Raw genomic sequence first — 17,862 nt, 5'->3', positions numbered from 1 at the left:
AATACCCGAGCCGACAAGGTGAAAAATCTGTCTGTGCCCTTGAGCAAGGCACTTAACCCTAATTTGCTCCAGGGGTGACATACTACTATATCTGACCTTGCAAAACAGCACTTTTCTCTGCACCTATCTGGTGTGTGTGAAAATATAACATTGTTTTATTTGTGCATTTATGTGGTAGTATGTTTCATAACATTGAGTAATGTGGATCTTGAATGTGAAAGAAAGAAAACCGAAAAGCTTTTAGTAAACAGCTCATAATACCAGTATTCCAAAAAACTACACTTCAGTGTACAAGTTTGAGGATTATACTAACATAGCAAGTTCTTTACAAAGCTTTGACCCTTTGCTGCATATTATAAGAAAAGTGTTAATCAGATGATTGATCACTCTGTGTTTGTGTCTCTCTCTGTCCCTACAGACAGTGAGATGGTCCCTCTAGAATGCCTGCGTCCTCGCTCCTTCACCACCGCCCACCGAGCATCGCTACGGCGGGACCCAGACAACCTTTCTATTAGCCTGTGTGACCTCAGCCTCCAGCAGCAGGAGCAGGAGGAAGAGGAGCGCCTGCACCCCCTCAGCTCCACCTCTTGTTCCATCCCCCAGAACTCCCTCAACTCCCAGCAGTGCTCCCTGCTCCCCTCGCTCCTCGACAGCGATCTCCACTTCCACCCCCTCCGAGGCGCCCACGTCAAGGCCCTCGATGAGCACACGGTGTCCCGGAGCGTGGAGCATCGCAGCGGTGATGAGAGGACCCTGGTGTTTACCAGCCGGCCCCTGCGTTGCAGAGAGAGCGTGTTCGTGAAAGTGACTAAGACGGGTGCCACACGTCTCGGTTCACTCTCCTATGGCGTGACGTCGTGCGACCCGGCTTGGCTTCGTCCGAGCGACCTACCATACAGCCCGGAGTCCCTGGTCGACCGCAAGGAATTCTGGGCGGTGTGTCGGGTGGGGGCGCCCCTGCAGAGTGGTGACATCCTGGGTTTCGTGGTGAACGTGGAGGGGGAGGTGTTTCTGAGCCACAATGGAATCAACGCAGGGATGCAGGTGTGTGTGGACAACTCCAGACCTCTGTGGATGTTCTTCGGTCTGCATGGAGCCATCACACAACTCAAGATCCTAGGTGGGTTCATTGAACAGTTTTGTAAAACAGTTACAATATAATAATACGATACATAATTCTGTTTGACATTCATGTCATTGTTATTACGTGCTTAAAGTGAGATTACAGTATAAACTGGGTTAATACATGCTAATCTGTTGCTATATAGTCATTCTCATTGACTCAAAGACATCATATTAATCTTTGTTCAAGTTTATCTGAAAATCGTGAGACTTTTGAGTCTTTTTTCCCATTAAGAAACAATTTCAGTGTCTGATCCTTGAATGACCCGTGGAGGATGGATTCTTACATAGCCAAGTCATGAACTAGTTTTCCTCTTCCTCTGTTCCTTGTTGCACTCTGACTTTTTATCAACTCGTATATCTCACTTGGCATTTAGCTTCTCCTCCCACAGTTTGTAAATTAAGGCGAACGTTCCATCTTCAGTTCTACTCCTTTTCTATGAACTCACTTGTTATCGGAAGTGGCTCCAACAGATGGAAGTTTACCACAGCTCACTTGCTGATTGGGAAATTAATCCTAGCCTAGCCTAGTCGACTGAATCCATTCAGTTATGACTCTAGGTAACTGTAAAGGCCAATTAGAACATGGTGCAATAACATATTTGCATAGTAGTTGGGCACATTATAAAGCTGTTACTCTCCACACGCACACAGACACACACACACTTACTGTATGACCATAAGAACACTCTAATTCCCTAGCTGTCAGTCATCTCAGGTGCAGACTAACACATCATGCCCAATCTGTACATACTATGACAAGCTTGTCCGGATGAGGAGGCCTAAGGGTGGAAACCCTGTCTTGATTGAATCCAGCAAAAGGCTGGTTTTAGGACCAGCCCATGATAAATTAACAGTAGAATAACATGTTATAAATAATGGCTGACAGGGAAGGGTGCTGTTGGAAATGGGGAATTAATGGCGAACTGCATGTGGAGGTTTGTGGTCGTATTTAATTTCACTTGGCTTTGCAGTGATTCTCCTGTTTGTAAGTGGATTCTAGGGCTGGAATTTAAAGGGATCCTGCAAGATTTTGGCAATAAAGCCCCTAGCATAATTCTAGCATACCTTTAGACTTACAGTCATTGCACTAACACTAGCCAGCATTGGCACGGGAAACTACCTCTAACTTCCTTCATACTGTACGCAGAGACATAAAAAAATGTATCCACAAGTTAATTTGACTCTGGGTAAGTAGAAAAACTGAATTGACAAAATCTCGCAGTGTCCCTTTAGCAGACCTACAATGTGGTACACAGAGAGATGAGGAAATACTGATTTGAAGAAAGAGTATTTCTTAGACTGTATTTACAGGTTGAAACAAATCATAACTCACTGAAGATGTAGGCATACATTATAATAATGCAGGATCATATATTTTTCTGGTTTGCAAGCAAGTTCATTACTAGATGTTCATGACTTTGATACTGGCTGTGAGGCAGAATACAGCTTGTAAGCAAAGATGTGTGTGCTCTCTAGGTTGTTAACAAGCTCCGCTGAGGCCAGGATATTTGTCATCAGGCCCTGAACACCCTGTTCCCCCTGCTAGGCTTTGTTTTCTGGCCAACTTGTTAATAAGAATGATCGTGTCTCAATTCGTTTGATTATTCTCCAAACTGAATGCTAGAATAGTGTTTGAGAGCAATATTGCAATGTCTTTAAAGACGACTTAAAAAAAATGTGATGGAACTGATCATGAGCTGCTTTGATATTACAAGGTAGTTTGTGTGTCCTATCTTTTCCACTGTCATACCCCCTCTCCTCTCCTCTTCTCCTCTTCTCTCCTAGGTTGAGGAGGTTATTTCTGTCCTACGTGGGCCCAGCAGCAGCATCAGACAGCTAGCAGAGCCCCCTGTCCATTAGAGGGGGGCTCTGCTAGCTGCTGTACTAACTGTTTATGATGCCTTCCATATGCATTATTAAAATGTAATTGCGTCTCGCATTCAGGCGCCAGCATTTTCCCCCATACCTTACTATCCTAGCAGTGGCCTCCTCTCTCTCTCTTTCTCTACCTCCTCTCTCTCTCACTCTACCTCCACCCCCCTCTCTTTCTCTCTCCCCTCTTATGACTCTGACAGCGCTTCCCATTACCCCCTCCAGCTGTGGGGAGGGCAGCTCTGACGTTTCTCTCCGCCCACACACTGGCGCCACATGCCACGTGTTGCCATGGAAACGTACCGCCACCTCTGAAAGTGGCACTTGTCCGTGGTCGGGTGTCGTTAGAGCTGTGAAATGAAGCAGATGGGAGTTCATCACTTTTACATGGTCATGGAGTCTGTGTGAATATCTTAGTTTGGTTGTATAAGCTTCATAAACGTACTTGTTTATGTCTGAATTCCCATTGCAACTCCACACATACATTCTAGATGGGGCTTAAGCGTGATAATATAAACATGGTTTGAAACATGTTCATATTATGTAAGTACAGTGGCTGACGTCCCTACAGCACCAATCGAGTAGCAAACTGAACGAGGCCGTATATGATAATATTTGCCATTTAGTACACGCTATTATCCAAAAGGCCTTAGCCATGCGTTTATACATTTTATATTCACTGTATGGGTGGTCCCGGGAATCTAACCCACTAGCCTGGTGTTGCAAGACCCATGCTCTTCCAACTAAGCTATAGAGGACAAGAAATGAGACCTCAAATATAATCCTAGTATTTATTGTAAGGTCAGGCATTGAAAAGTCTGTCTTAATGAGTATGTTTATGTGGTTTGATGCAGTAAATCTGTCACATAAAAAAAGCAACCATGGCGGTGTGGCAAAGATCACTACCAACGATAAGAAGGTGATATAATGCACTAAATAACCACAGTGGATTTATCTGGGGCACCATGCAGACCTCCCAGGCTTCCCTACATACTCAAATGCCCTCAGATGTTGTCCATTCCAGATAGAGGGGCCAGGAGTGCATTCATACGATGGCAGGATCTGAACCTAATCCTGGATGAAAGGGTTTATGAATAGACATGAAGGGTATCTGTCTGTCTTTCTGTCTGGTCTCCTATTAGATGCGACCAGGATGTTACCAGACAGCTGTGCAGCCGGTCAGTCACACAGGTCAGGTTAACGATCATGAGAAAGTTTGCAAGCAAACCTATGTAACTATAGTAGTCTACCACGATGTCCCTGTCCTTGTTGCTAGTAATGCTGGGGATGTATTTGGTTGACACATTTTAAAGATGATACTGTGTATCTGCAAGTGGTACATTGATCCATTTGTCACTAGTGTAATAACCAACTTTGGTTTTAGAAGTAAGTTTTTTACACGCCAAACAGCCTCCCTACGGCTCGGAGGCGCCTGCATGGTCCTAAAGCACACCGTTGCCTTGTTTTGTATCACATTCCAATGATAAAACTGGGCGGGACAAAAATGTGATTTCAGAATGTGGGGGGGGACATGTCCCCAGTGAATGTTGCGCCCCTGGTAATAACCATGCAAGAAACCAAACATGGTTGAGCGTAACCTTGTTCAATACAACAATAAACACTAGTAAGACAAAGCTAGGCTAGCTGTTAAAGGCTCCAAGCCTTTGAATTTACTCTCTCTTCTCCTTTGCCATTTCCCTCAGCCCACAGTACAGTGTGTCTGTTAATGTTTGAACATTTTGAACAGCAACCTGGCCACCATATGAACCACTGTTTGCAGAAGCTAACAAGGCTTGTTTATTTAGATTGAAACTGAAACCACAGCAGTAAGGGTGGTCCAAGAGAGATGGGAACTCAGGGGAACGGATAGGGGCACCCCATTGTCAAGGCTCTATAGCATTAGACCCCGCTCAGTTTTTTCAGGTCTCATCGACTAAAGCACAGCTGTTTGCAGTTGTTTTTAATCTTACATCAGGGAGACTTGGGGTACGGGATCTGGAAAGCATTGGGTGATGTGTAGGTTAGTTGCGTATGCTTGCTGTTGCTTGCAAACTGACAGTGTTGTTTCATTTGGCACATAAGAGATACGTTATGCCATGCCTATACCAGTGCAATAGCAGTTTTATGGCATACATCAAGTTATGTGTAAACAAAAATGGTTTTATGCCATTCAGACATAGCCTACTAGGTCTGTGGATTTGGAACTGTCAGAGCTTTTCTCCTCTGCGGAGAAAGATGTCAATGTGAGGGCTGATGTCAAATAGGGCTGCCGGTGCTGCTGTTCAGAATAGATGGAGATGGCACAGGACAGACACAGTAGACTCTCTCTTCTATGGCCAGAGGGATTGTATATGTGGGGGATGGGGAGGGGGGCGAGAATACAATAACTCAAGGGCTCCTGACTCGCTCATAGACACACACAAATGGGTGTTTGTGTGTGCTTTAGTCAGCTTTAGCTAGACTCTCAAAGTTGAACTTCATCATATTCTGACATACAGTGTTATTACACCATATCTATGGAGCTCTGCAAATAACTAGACCCAGCGTTTTCCTTTCTGAGGTATTTGTACGTACATGAGTTCAGAGTAGTTTGCATGTGACACAGTGCTTCTCTGTGCCCTCAGGCTCGTCTCTGAATGCAGACCCTCGGGGACTGTCAATTCCCAGCTCCCCCAACACCCCAACTCTGCGTTGCAGCGTCAGCTCCGAGCCCAACTTCAACTCCAACCTGAACATCAACCTCAACACCAGCCTCAACGCCAGCAACCCACCAGCCTGCAGCAGCTCCACAGGTAAACCTTCTTTCCATTACTACCTTGTGTCTCACTCACCAGGTTATCCCTGTGTTGTCTTTCACTCTCTTTTCTCTCTCTTTTCTCTCTTCTCTCTATAGGATGTAGGATCTTATTTTGATCACTGTGTTGCTGGAGAACTTTCCTTTAATGCAGTAAATGTAAAACGTGTAGTGTATTTGAGGTTTAAAAAGAAAAAATTTGATTTTCCTTTACAAAAAATATTTATCAACGCCTACAAAAATGTATTATAATCAACATAATAATTCACATTTCCTGTTGCAGGATTATTTTCCTGCTGTAGCAAACTGGCTCAAATTAAGATCCTACATCTGTGTCTCGCTCTCTCCCTCTTTCTTTCTCTCTCTCTCTCTCTCTCTCTCTCTCTCACATACCCCTTCCCCACCCCCCCTCTCTCTTTCTCTTTCTCTCTCCCTGATTTTCCACCTCTGTTTATGGCAGGAATGTGACAAAACAGTCAACATACCATGACCAAGAAAGGCAACGTCAGTTGCAGTAAACGTAACCAGCATTTGTTGAGAGTTTCTTTTGACTTTAATAGGCTGGAAATGTGATGTTTATATTGCACAATATCACACCTGTTATGATGCTTAAGCCCCTCTCAAAAGGATGAACACAAGTTATTTGACGCAATATCCTGTAATGTGTAAACATAGAAGAGAACATTCCAGAGCAGATACAGTACAGATAGTCAGAAATTTAAAAACTATTCCTAAGTACAGTTTCCAAGTTATACTGTATGCAAATGATCCACCTAACTCTAAACCCTATTCCATTGTCTCCCAGGTACGAGCCCCAGCTCGCCATTCTCCAGCCACTCGGAATCCCCCACCTTCCCATCATGCTCTGGCTCGTGGAGTGACGAGTGCACCATCTGCTATGAGAACGTGGTGGACACGGTGCTGTACGCCTGTGGTCACATGTGTCTCTGCTACGCCTGTGGCCTCAAACTGAAGAAGATGGCCAATGCCAGCTGCCCAATCTGCAGAAGGACAATCAAAGACATTATAAAGACCTACCGGAGCACGTAGGATCTGCCTGGCTGTGTAACATCAAGGCTCATTCATCAAAGAAACCATTGAGACCTATTGGAGCATGTATGTTTGGCCTGACTGTCTCAATATTGCTCAGCAACATTATGAGATTCAGCATCATGCAGTTGGACCATCAAAGATATCAGAAAAACATGTTGGGATATGAATACATTGTAAAGATTAACAGGAAGAGGTAATGCTGGCCTCCAGTGTGTCACTGTGGCCCAGATACTGGATTGGGTTCAGCCACCATGGAGCTGGACTAAACCAGGAGGGATCTGGCTCACTCTCTGCAGAACAATCATCATTCATCCCACTGATGATATCATTGCTACTAGGATGTTTCAGAGACAAAATATACATTCCATTGCATGAGCCACATCACTAAACATAATTTAAATGAACATTCTGCATTACCATGAAAATGATTGCATCCCAATACCAGGGAGTCATTGCGAGTAGTGTACCCATGAGTTTACCAGTCAAATTGCCAGGGTTTAAGGTTACAAGCCCATTATATTAATTATATGTCTATGTGTACTGCTGCTGCATTGTGGGGGGTGTTGCCTAGGCAACCAAATACTCATTTGCTTGTTTCAGCAAGTTGTTAAGAGTCCACGTTACAGCCGAAACGGACTCAACCGTCCCATTTTCAGTCAGCAGTTCGTTTTGACAGTTATTTTATTTTCATAACGGTCTTCATACATAACTGTCAGTTATACAGTAATTGTGGCAGCCCTAGTGTCTGTACAATTCATTTCCATCTGTGACGCTCTGAATGTTCCGCCTGGTTGAATAATAGCGTTAGCCTTTGGACAAGTGACTCATGAATAAAGAGGACATGCAGTTTTTAGTTTGTTTGGTTGGAGAAGAAAGTGTAAGATATTGCCATGAAAAAGGGATGGTGTAATCAGAGGAAGTATTGTACCTGTGAAAAGTAAGGAATATAGTAATTAGCTGTGTGCCTATGTTGCATGAATAATCCCTTACATGCATTCTCTACCCAGTCTCAAAGACACTGTAGGGAAGATCACATGCAGGCAAAAATGTGAGAATACAGTCAGCTGCTCACCATAGAATGTTATAGATTCAAGGTGGATGTAAATCTATGTGGATAGAGCAGGGGTGCCAAACTAATTTTGCCCCGGGGGCCGCATTCGGTTTTCAACAAGGTCCGGATGGCTCCACTGAAAATGTGTTATTTCCTTACCATCAAAATTGACAAATTGTCTTTTGGAATTTTCAATGCTCCTTGACTGTCTAGCTTTCATTTAGATTATTATTAGCGAACTGGGCACAGTAAAAAAAAATGTATGAATGTAGATTCATTATCATTTATACACAGTTTCGATTTGTTATATTGAGTTTGTTCTGTCCGTCTGTCCCCCCCTCCCCCAACATGTGTTGTTACTCAAACCACCCGCGGGCTGGATTGGATCCCCCATGGGCTGTATGTTTGACATCCCTGGGATAGAGGATGTTCTGTGTATAGTGAGGGAGACGTGACCATAGACTTCGTTACACAGTGTAGGGGCACTTTGGTCCTGTGTGTGTGTCTGCACAATGTTCAGTGCACAGAAACCCTTAGCAAAGACGCAACATATATATCAAAGCTCTAACTGTCTGAAGGGTCGTAAAATGCCGACTCTATTGTATACAGCCATCTTCCTGACTCTCTTCTAACTATCTCTGGTTAATTATTGTGCCATTTCCTGGGTGTATTGGAAGTAATCGCAGGTTGAAGTTTATTGGGATGAGTCTTGTCCCTTCAGGCAGAACTGAGTGATTTCCACTAGATGGGAAAAATCCAAAGTCACAATGGGCTATATTGTAAAAATTCATAAACACAAAACTGTGACCCACCACTTAGCTACATTTTAAATTGTGTTTTTTACATTGGTAGAGACTCAGAGCTAAAAATGTTTTATATCATACACTGCAGTTGAGGATCAATGGGAAAGTAATCTTGCTTTGAAAGTTGATGAACTTGTAACCCCACGTTTGAGAAAATGGCCTATGAATGTTTTGGTACACCTACTGGAGAGCTCTTCTATGTCTACACCCATTCAGCATCGTTCACACACTCTTAAGCCTTAGCCCCACCCATCTCTTTAAAGATTCACGTGTGAGGCTGTGCTAAACAGAGTGAGTAAGGTTGTGTAGTAAACAACCAAAGATTAAGACTAAAAGTATAGAAAGTAGTAATCAAATCAAATCAAATGTTATTGGTCACATACACGTGTTTAGCAGATGTTATTGCGGGTGTAGCGAAATGTTTGTGTTTCTAGCTCTGACAGTGCAGTAATATCTAACAAGTAATATCGAAGAATTTCACAACATATACTCAATTCACACAAATCTAAGTAAAGTAATGATGAATTGTGAATATATACACAACCGTTCAAAAGTTTGTGGTCACTTATAAATGTCCTTTAAAAAAAAATAAAAGCTAATTTTTCTGTCCATTAAAATAACATCAAATTGATCAGAAATACAGGGATTACATTGTTAATGTTGTTAATGACTATTGTAGCTGGAAACCGCAGATTTTTTAAATGGAATATCTACATAGGCGTACAGAGGCCCATTATCAGCAACCATCACTGTGTTCCAATGGCACGTTGTGATAGCTAATCCAAGTTTCTAATTTTAAAAGGCTAATTGATCATTAGACTGGTGCTTTGCCTCCCACTCCTATTTAACGAAGCTGCCAGTTGAGGACTTCTGAGGCGTCTGTTTCTCAAACTAGACACTCTAATGTGCTTGTCCTCTTGCTCAGTTGTGCACCGGGGCCTCCCACTCCTCTTTCTATTCTGGTTAGAGACAATTTGCGCTGTTCTGTGAGGGGAGTAGTACACAGCGTTGTACGAGATCTTCAGTTTCTTGGCAATTTCTTGATGGAATAGCCTTCATTCCTCAGAACAAGAATAGTGCCTGTAATCCAACCCACAAATGCTGATGATCCAGATACTCAACAAGTCTTAAGAAGGCCATTTTAATTGCTTCTTTAATAAGCACAACAGTTTTCAGCTGTGCTAACATAATTACAAAAGGGTTTTCTAATGATCAATTAACCTTTAAAAATGATCAACTTGGATTAGCTAACACAACATGCCATTGGAACACAGGAGTGATGGTTGCTGATAATGGGCCTCTGTACGCCTATGTAGACATTCCATAAACAATCAGCAGTTTCCAGCTACAATTGTCATTTATAACATTTTCAATGTCTACACTGTATTTCTGATCAATTTTATGTTATTTTAATGGACAAAAAATTAGCTTTCTTTCAAAAACAAGGACATTTCTAAGTGACCCCAAACTTTTGAACGGTAGTGTAAATATATGGACAAGCAATGTCAGAGCAGCATAGACTAAGATACAGTAGAATAGAAGACAGTATATACCTATGAGATGAGTAATGCCAGATATGTAAGCATTATTAAAGTTACTAGTGTTCTATTTATTAAAGTAGCCAGTGATTTCAAGTCTATGTATATAGGCAGCAGCCTCTAATGAGCTCCCAAGTGGCACAGCGGTCTAGGGCACTGCATCTCAGTGCAAGAGGCATCACTACAGTCCCTGGTTCGTTTCCAGGTGGTATCACATCTGGCTGTGATTGGGAGTCCCATGGGGTGGTGCACAATTGTCCCAGCGTCATCCGGGTTTGGCTAGGGTAGGCTGTCATTGTAAATAAGAATTTGTTCTTAACTGACTTGCCTAGTTAAATAAAGGTTAAATAAATAAAAAATATCCTAGTGATGGCTATTTAACAGTTTTATGGCCTTGAGCTAGAAGCTGTTTTTCAGTCTCTCGGTCCCAGCAGTGATGCACCTGTACTGACCTCGCCTTCTGGATGATAACGGGGTGAACAGGCAGTGGCTCGGGTGATTGTTGTCCTCGATGATCTTGTTGGCCTTCCTTTGACATCGGGTGCTGTAGGTGTCCTGGAGGGCAGGTAATTTGCCCCTGTTGATGCGTTGGGCAGCGCACCACCCTCTGGAGAGCCCTGCGGTTGTGGGTGTTGCAGTAGCCGTACCAGGCGGCGATACAGCACGACAGGATGTTCTCAATTGTGCATCTGTAAAAGTTTGTGACGGTTTTAGGTGCCTATCCAAATTTTTTCCGCCTCCTGAGGTTGAAAAGGTGCTGTTGCGTCTCTGGTAAACACACACTACATCAAATTAAAATCAAAGTTTATTTGTCACATGCACAGGATACATACCATGTGTATGGTGCAGTTAAATGGTTACTTGCATAGTGGTGTCTTTTGTTAAGACCCATAATCCCAACCCATACTATGCATGAATCTGCAGGTAGCTAAAGCTAATCAACTAGTTTAAATTGCTATACGTAGCAATGCAATTGATACTAATAATTACTACACAGCTCATACACGTAACATTAGCTAGCGAGCCAGCCAGCTAACATGCTCTAGCTAGCTAACAGTATGCTTTAACTTGCAATGAAAATTACTTTTTGACCAAATTAGAAACGTAAAATATCTGAAAATGTAGCTAGACTCTTACCCATATACATGAATGAACGCTTCACCCTCTCTGTCATGGATGCCATTGTTGCCCTTAGCTAACCAACTAAGTTAATAACTATAACTAGCAATGCAAATGTCTTTCTGAGATAATTTCCCCCCCTTTATTTAACTAGGAAAGTCAGTTAAGAACAAATTCTTATTTACAATAAAGGCTTACACCAGCCAAACCCGGATGACGCTGGGCCAATTGTGCGCCACCCTATGGGACTCCCAATCACAGCCGGATGTGATACAACTTGGAAACAAACCAGGGACTGTAGTGATACCTATTGCACTGAGATGCAGTGCCTTAGACCGCTGCGCCACTCGGGAGCAAAAATATTAAAATTAAAATGACTTTCTGAATAAATTAGAAACGTATAATATCTGAAAATGTAGCTAGACTCATACCCGTATACATGGATGAACGCTTCTCCCTCACTGTCATGGATTTCATGGTTGCCCTTAGTTTGAAGATGTAATCCAGAGACAGGGGTTTTATACAACAGCCTTCTGTGTTCTCTTTTCGACTCCCACCGCATTTGCAATCATACTCTGCTTCCACCGGGCATTCCAGTGATTTCAAAACTCGGTCAACTTCCGTGACAACAACACTGTTGATCTCTATTTTTTCCCCCATCATTGTCATCATATTTTTACCTAAATCGGGGATTTCCTCATTGTCTGATTAATTTTCAGAGTCAGCATGGCATGATTGTTCTCCAGAAAGTAGTCCATCACAACTTTTTCCCATTGATCTTTGTCGATAGTTTTCTGTTATCCAAAGTTGTTATCCAAGGTACTGTACTTTACTGTCCTAACGATTGTTTTAAATACAAAACCATGCTTGAGCTTCTTTCTCTGTTACTGTAAGGTTGCATGCGTCCATCAATATTGTTATGGTAAAGGTAACCTCGTCCCCAGAATAATTGCAAAAGAGCCGGCTGGTGGACAATATTATAGTAAAGGAAAAATGATATTTCTCCACTGTTCCCCGGGAACCGAAGACGTGGATGTCAATTAAGGCAGCCCCCCACACCTCTGATTCAGAGGGGTTGGGTTAAATGCTAAAGACACATTTCAGTTAAATTCATTCAGTTGTACAACTGACTAGGTATCCCCCTTTCAGTGAGAAATTCCCTGTGTGATATATATAATGCTTTCATGCTTTGTGTTTTTGCTGTTTACACAAGAAACTGTAAACATCTGTGTCATCACATGTGTGGAAGTCATGGATCTAGCTAGCTGATTATTGTTGCACAGTATGTGAGCTTTACACTTGAAGTGCTGCTTTCTGTATTTTAGGCAAATCTTTTTAACAAACTAATCTTTAAGTTTTCATAATACAGAGTTTTTAATCTAAAATGTTTAAAAGACAACAATGGTCATGTATAGAGGAAAAACAAGCCATTTTTCAGGTTCATAAAAAAAAGGTTGAATTATATGTACATTTTCTTAAAGAATGTGTTGGTTCATGGTGTCAACATGTTCCATCTCATCCCTCTGTTACGGAAACTGATCAAGTTTGAATATGATAGAAGAGTATATTCTTGTGTGCCTTTTGGAGAAGAGAACTTTGATCAGTTACAACACTGTAAAATGTTCAGGCAAATTAATATTCAGGTGAATATTTACCCCAGTTCACTCCTACATGGGAATGAAGACTTGCGTAAGTTACACATCCCATCTATTTATGTAAAAATATGGTGTTTAAAAGCCAACATTTGAGTGTGAGTAATGTGTGTATGAAGTTATCCAGTGTTGTTAATAGAAACTGTCTAAATAACACAAGCCCCCGCTGTCATTGTATTGCATAATACTGGAATTATATTGGCTCGAGAAGTGGTCCGCTTTGATTTTTCTAGTGGTTCAGTTTTTCTGACCACATTAGTACATACAGAGATCAACCATGGAGACATTTTAACAGAGAAAAAGTATGATAATGATATTGTGTTGTACAGTACGATCATTATTTATTTTGTCAATCATATCATTAATTATTATGTTTGTTTTATATATTGTACAGGATGTCAAAATAACAAATATATGTAGAGGTCTTGTCAATTGTTTAATTTCTACTGAGGTAAAAATAAAAAATAATAAAAAGTTAACCTACTGTACTAGTGTGGGTTGAAATATGCTTTTCCTTAGCAAAATGTGACTTTTTAGCCAAAAAAGTATTTCCCAAAGACACTAGTTTTAGTCCTCTCCAATTTTACAAATGTTCAATCTTATATTGCAACATGTGTTGTACTGAAACATGGACAAAATGCACTCTCTCACACAATCTCTTTATCCCTTTATTTTATATTCAATATCTATAACCATAAAATGGGCCCAAATATTTACAGTCCAGACACAGCCATATGAGACAAGGTAGAAGTATTGCTTTTTGAAGCAGAAATCAAGTCATTGTTTGTTCTTTCAATTGATAATTTTGTCAAAACATCCCTCCGTGTGTACAATAATGATTAAGATCATTTTCTGAGTTGCAACATCATGTTCACTGTGTGAGTCAGATGGACATAACTTTCAATAAAATGTAAGCGGTGTTAAAAAGCTAAATGCCTGGAACTACTTAACTTTTGTTACTGAACTCTAATTTGCCTACACTGTACACAGATATGCATGGAATAATATTCATCATAACCTGTTATAACTAGCAATGTCAGTTTGTCAACTTACTGGTCATGGTTATTACACTTGCCGGGATGCTGAGGTTGGCAAGTCCATTAGTGGACAAGTTACACTGAACAAAAATATAAACGCAACATGCAACAATTTCAAAGATTTTACTGAGTTACAGTTCATGTAAGGAAATCACTCAATTGAAATAAATTAATTATGCCCTAATCTATGTTTTTCACATGACTGGGAATACAGATATGAATCTGTTAGTCACATACCTTAAAAAAAGGTAGGGGCGTGGATCAGAAAAAACAGTCGGTATCGGGTGTGACCACCATTTGACTCAGGCAGCGTGACACATCTCCTTCGCATAGAGTTGATCAGGCTGTTGATTGTGGCCTGTGGAATGTTGTCCCATTCCTCTTCAATGTATGTGTGAAGTTGCTGGATATTGTCAGGAACTGGAACACGCTTTCGTACACGTCAATCCAGAGCATCCCAAACTGCTCAATGAGTGACATGTCTGGTGAGTATACAGGCCGTGGAAGAACTGGGACATTTTCAGCTTCCAGGAATTGTGTACAGATCCTTGAGACATGCGGCCATGCATTATCATGTTGAAACGAGGTGACGGATCTCATCACGGTATTTTTGTGCATCAATGAATTGCAAGTGTGCTCGTTTGTCCATAGCTTATGCCTGCCCATACCATAACCCCACCGCCACCATGGGGCACACTGTTCACAATGTTGACATCAGGGAACCACTTGGTCATGTGTCGCCATACACGCTGTCTACCATGTGCCCGGGACAGTTGAACCAGAGATTCATCGCTGAAGAGCACACTTCTCCGGCGTGCCAGTGGCCATCGAAGGTGAGCATTTGCCCACTAAAGTCGGTTACGACGCCAAACTGCAGTCAGGTCAAGACCCTGGTGAGAACGATGAGCATGAAGATGAACTTCCCCAGACGATTTCTGACAGTTTGTGCAGAAATTCTTTGGTTGTGCAAACCCACAGTTTCATCAGTTGTCCGGTCTCAGACGATCCCGTAGGTGAACAATGCCTGATGTGGAGGTCCTGGGCTGGTGTGGTTACCTGTGGTCTGCAGTTGTGATGCCGGATGGACATACTGCCAAATTCTCTAAAAGTACATTGGAGGTGGCTTATGGTAGAGAAATTAAATTAAAATGAGCTGGAAACAGCTCTGGTAGACATGCCTGCAGTCAGCCTGCCAATTGCACGCTCCCTCAAAACTTGAGACATCTGGCACATTTTAGAGTGACCTTTTATTGTCCCCAGCACAAGGTGCACCTGTGTAATGATTTTTCTGTTTAATCAGCTTCTTGATATGGCACACCTGTCAGGTGTATGGATTATCTTAGCAAAGGAGAAATGCTCACTAACAGGGATGTAAACAAATTTGAGAGGAATATGCTTTTTGGGCGTACAATTTCTGAGATCTTTTATTTCAGCTGATGAAACATGGGACCAACACTTTACATGTTGTGTTTATATTTTTGTTTGGTGTAGATATGACTATGCCAAAGCTGAGTTCATGACTGCTGGTAATATCTCAAATTTTACAGTCCCTTCAGAAACTATTCACACCCCTTGACTTTTTCCACATTTTGTTGTGTTACAGCCTGAATTTAAATAAATTGAGGTTTTTGGTCTCTGGCCTACACACAATACACCATAATGTTACAAAGTAATACAACATTTAAAGCTAAAGTGTCTTGAGTCAATACGTATTCAACCCTTTTGTCATAGCAAGCCTAAATAAGTTCAGGAGTAAAAATGTGCTTAACAAGTCACATAATAAGTTGCATGGACTCACTCTGTGTGCAACAATAGTGTTTAACATGATTTTTGAATGAGTACCTCATCTCTGTACCCCACACATACAATTATCTTTAAGGTCCCTTAGTTGAGCAGTGAATTTCAAACACAGATTCAACCACAAAGACCAGGGAGGTTTTCCAATGTGTCTCAAAGAAAGGCACCTGTTGGTAGATGGGTAAAAAATAAAATATCCCTTTGAGAACGGTGAAGTTATTAATTACACTTTGGATGGTGTATCAATACACCCAGTACAAAACAAAGATGCAGGTGTCCTTCCTAACTCAGTTGCTGGAGAGGAAAGAAACCGCTCAGGGATTTCAACATGAGGCCAATAATGGTGACTTTAAAATAGTTACAGAGTTTAATGGCTGTGGAGAGAACTGAGGATGGATCAACAACATTGTAGTTACTCCACAATATTAACCTAATTGACTAATTGAGGGGAAAGAAGGACGCCTGTACAGAAGCTTCCTTCTTGTGTGCAACAAGGCAGTAAAGTAATACTGTAAAAAAATATGTGGCAAAAAAAATGTGGCAAAGCAATTCACTTTTTGTCCTGAATAGAAAGTTGTACGTTTGGGGCAAATCCAATTCAACACATTACTGAGTACCATTCTCCATATTTTCAAGCATAGTGGTGGCTGCATCATGTTATGGATATGATTGTAATCATTAAGATGCACTATGCAGAAATCGCTCCGCCATTTCCTGGTTGCTAAAATTCTAATAGTTCACCTAAGTACAGTTTATGTGAAAAAACAAGCAAGTATAGTGTGGGAATCATTATACCATCTAAATCACTGTGAAATATCTTTAACATAACCCAAAATATTGTACTTTCAGCTGATTGAAGCTGGTGTACAAATCCAAAAGTAAAAGAGGCAAAAACTAAACTGGGAAGCACAGAAATAGCGCACATACAGTAGAACAGTTCTACCGCTTCTTAGACTTGCTTTCAATGAGAATGGCAGGTCTATAATACATGTGAATATGGTCGGGTTGCCCAAAAAGTGACATATTGCAGCTTTAAGGACAGGATTTTTTCAGTATAAAACAGAAACAGAATGAAGTTAAGTACAGGCAAATTCCTAGAGGAAAACCTGGTTCAGTTTGCTTTCCACCAAACACTGGGAAATGAATTCACCTTTCAGCAGGACAATAACCTAAAACAAATGGACAAATCTACACTGGAGTTGCTTACTAAGAAGACAATGAATTTTCCTGAATGGCCGAGTTACAGTTTTGACTTAAATCTGCTTGAAAATTTATGCCGATATCTGAAAATGGTTGTCAAGCAATGATCAACATCCACTGAGAGAGCTTGAAGAATTTTGAAAGTAATAATGGGAAAATGTTGCACAATCCAGGTTTGGAAAGCTCTTAGAGACTTACCAGAAAGACTCACAGCTCAATCAAGCTAGTCGTCCTGACTAGTTTCTTATTTCATTCTCGTTGGCACCAAAAGTTTAAAAGTGTTGATAGGGGACAGAATGCGGTCGAACCATCAAATAATTGGCTTACACATTACGCTTACAGAATTTCCATGTGGGTGAGGAAATTGGAAATGTAATCAAAGCCTATTGGATGACAACTTGTTTTTAAACAGGACAGAAGAATTTATGACAGATTTTTTCCGACATAAAATAGGTACAGCAGATCCCCTTAATGTACAGGACACTTTTAAATGTGCATTTAGAGGCAATGCTATTCAATACTCATCTTTAAAACAAAAGCCATTTAGGTCAAAGGAGTTCATATTAACAAAGGAAATAGAGGGACTAACAGTACAGATAGATAGCAATACAAACTCTACCATAGAGGCACCGAATAAGTTAGAGGAAAAGCAAAAATAACTGGAGAAACATATTCAAAAAAGATTAAATGTAATTAATATATTATAAAAAATAAAGTGAACTGGATGGAATATGGGGGAAAATGCACCAAATAATTTTTTCAACTTCAACATAGAAATGCTACCAAAAATAATTTACATGATTCACCAAATGTTATTTTGA

At 41.1% G+C, this 17,862-nt stretch overlaps 1 protein-coding gene across 1 annotated transcript in view; it reads left to right on the top strand.

The window, feature by feature from the left end:
* Positions 1 to 7,660, top strand: part of LOC120017439 (E3 ubiquitin-protein ligase NEURL1-like) — a 39,806-nt gene extending 32,146 nt beyond the window's left edge. Inside the window, exons 4-6 of the mRNA XM_038960185.1 lie at positions 419 to 1,120; positions 5,622 to 5,759; positions 6,597 to 7,660. Coding sequence (XP_038816113.1) covers positions 419 to 1,120; positions 5,622 to 5,759; positions 6,597 to 6,841 — 1,085 coding nt within the window. The 3' untranslated portion in view covers positions 6,842 to 7,660. The remainder of the gene's footprint in view (positions 1 to 418; positions 1,121 to 5,621; positions 5,760 to 6,596) is intronic.
* The last annotated feature ends 10,202 nt before the right edge of the window (positions 7,661 to 17,862 follow it).

Source organism: Salvelinus namaycush, chromosome 22 (assembly GCF_016432855.1).
Source record: "Salvelinus namaycush isolate Seneca chromosome 22, SaNama_1.0, whole genome shotgun sequence".
Taxonomy (NCBI): Eukaryota; Metazoa; Chordata; class Actinopteri; order Salmoniformes; family Salmonidae; genus Salvelinus; species Salvelinus namaycush.
This window is presented reverse-complemented; position numbering and strand designations above follow the sequence as displayed.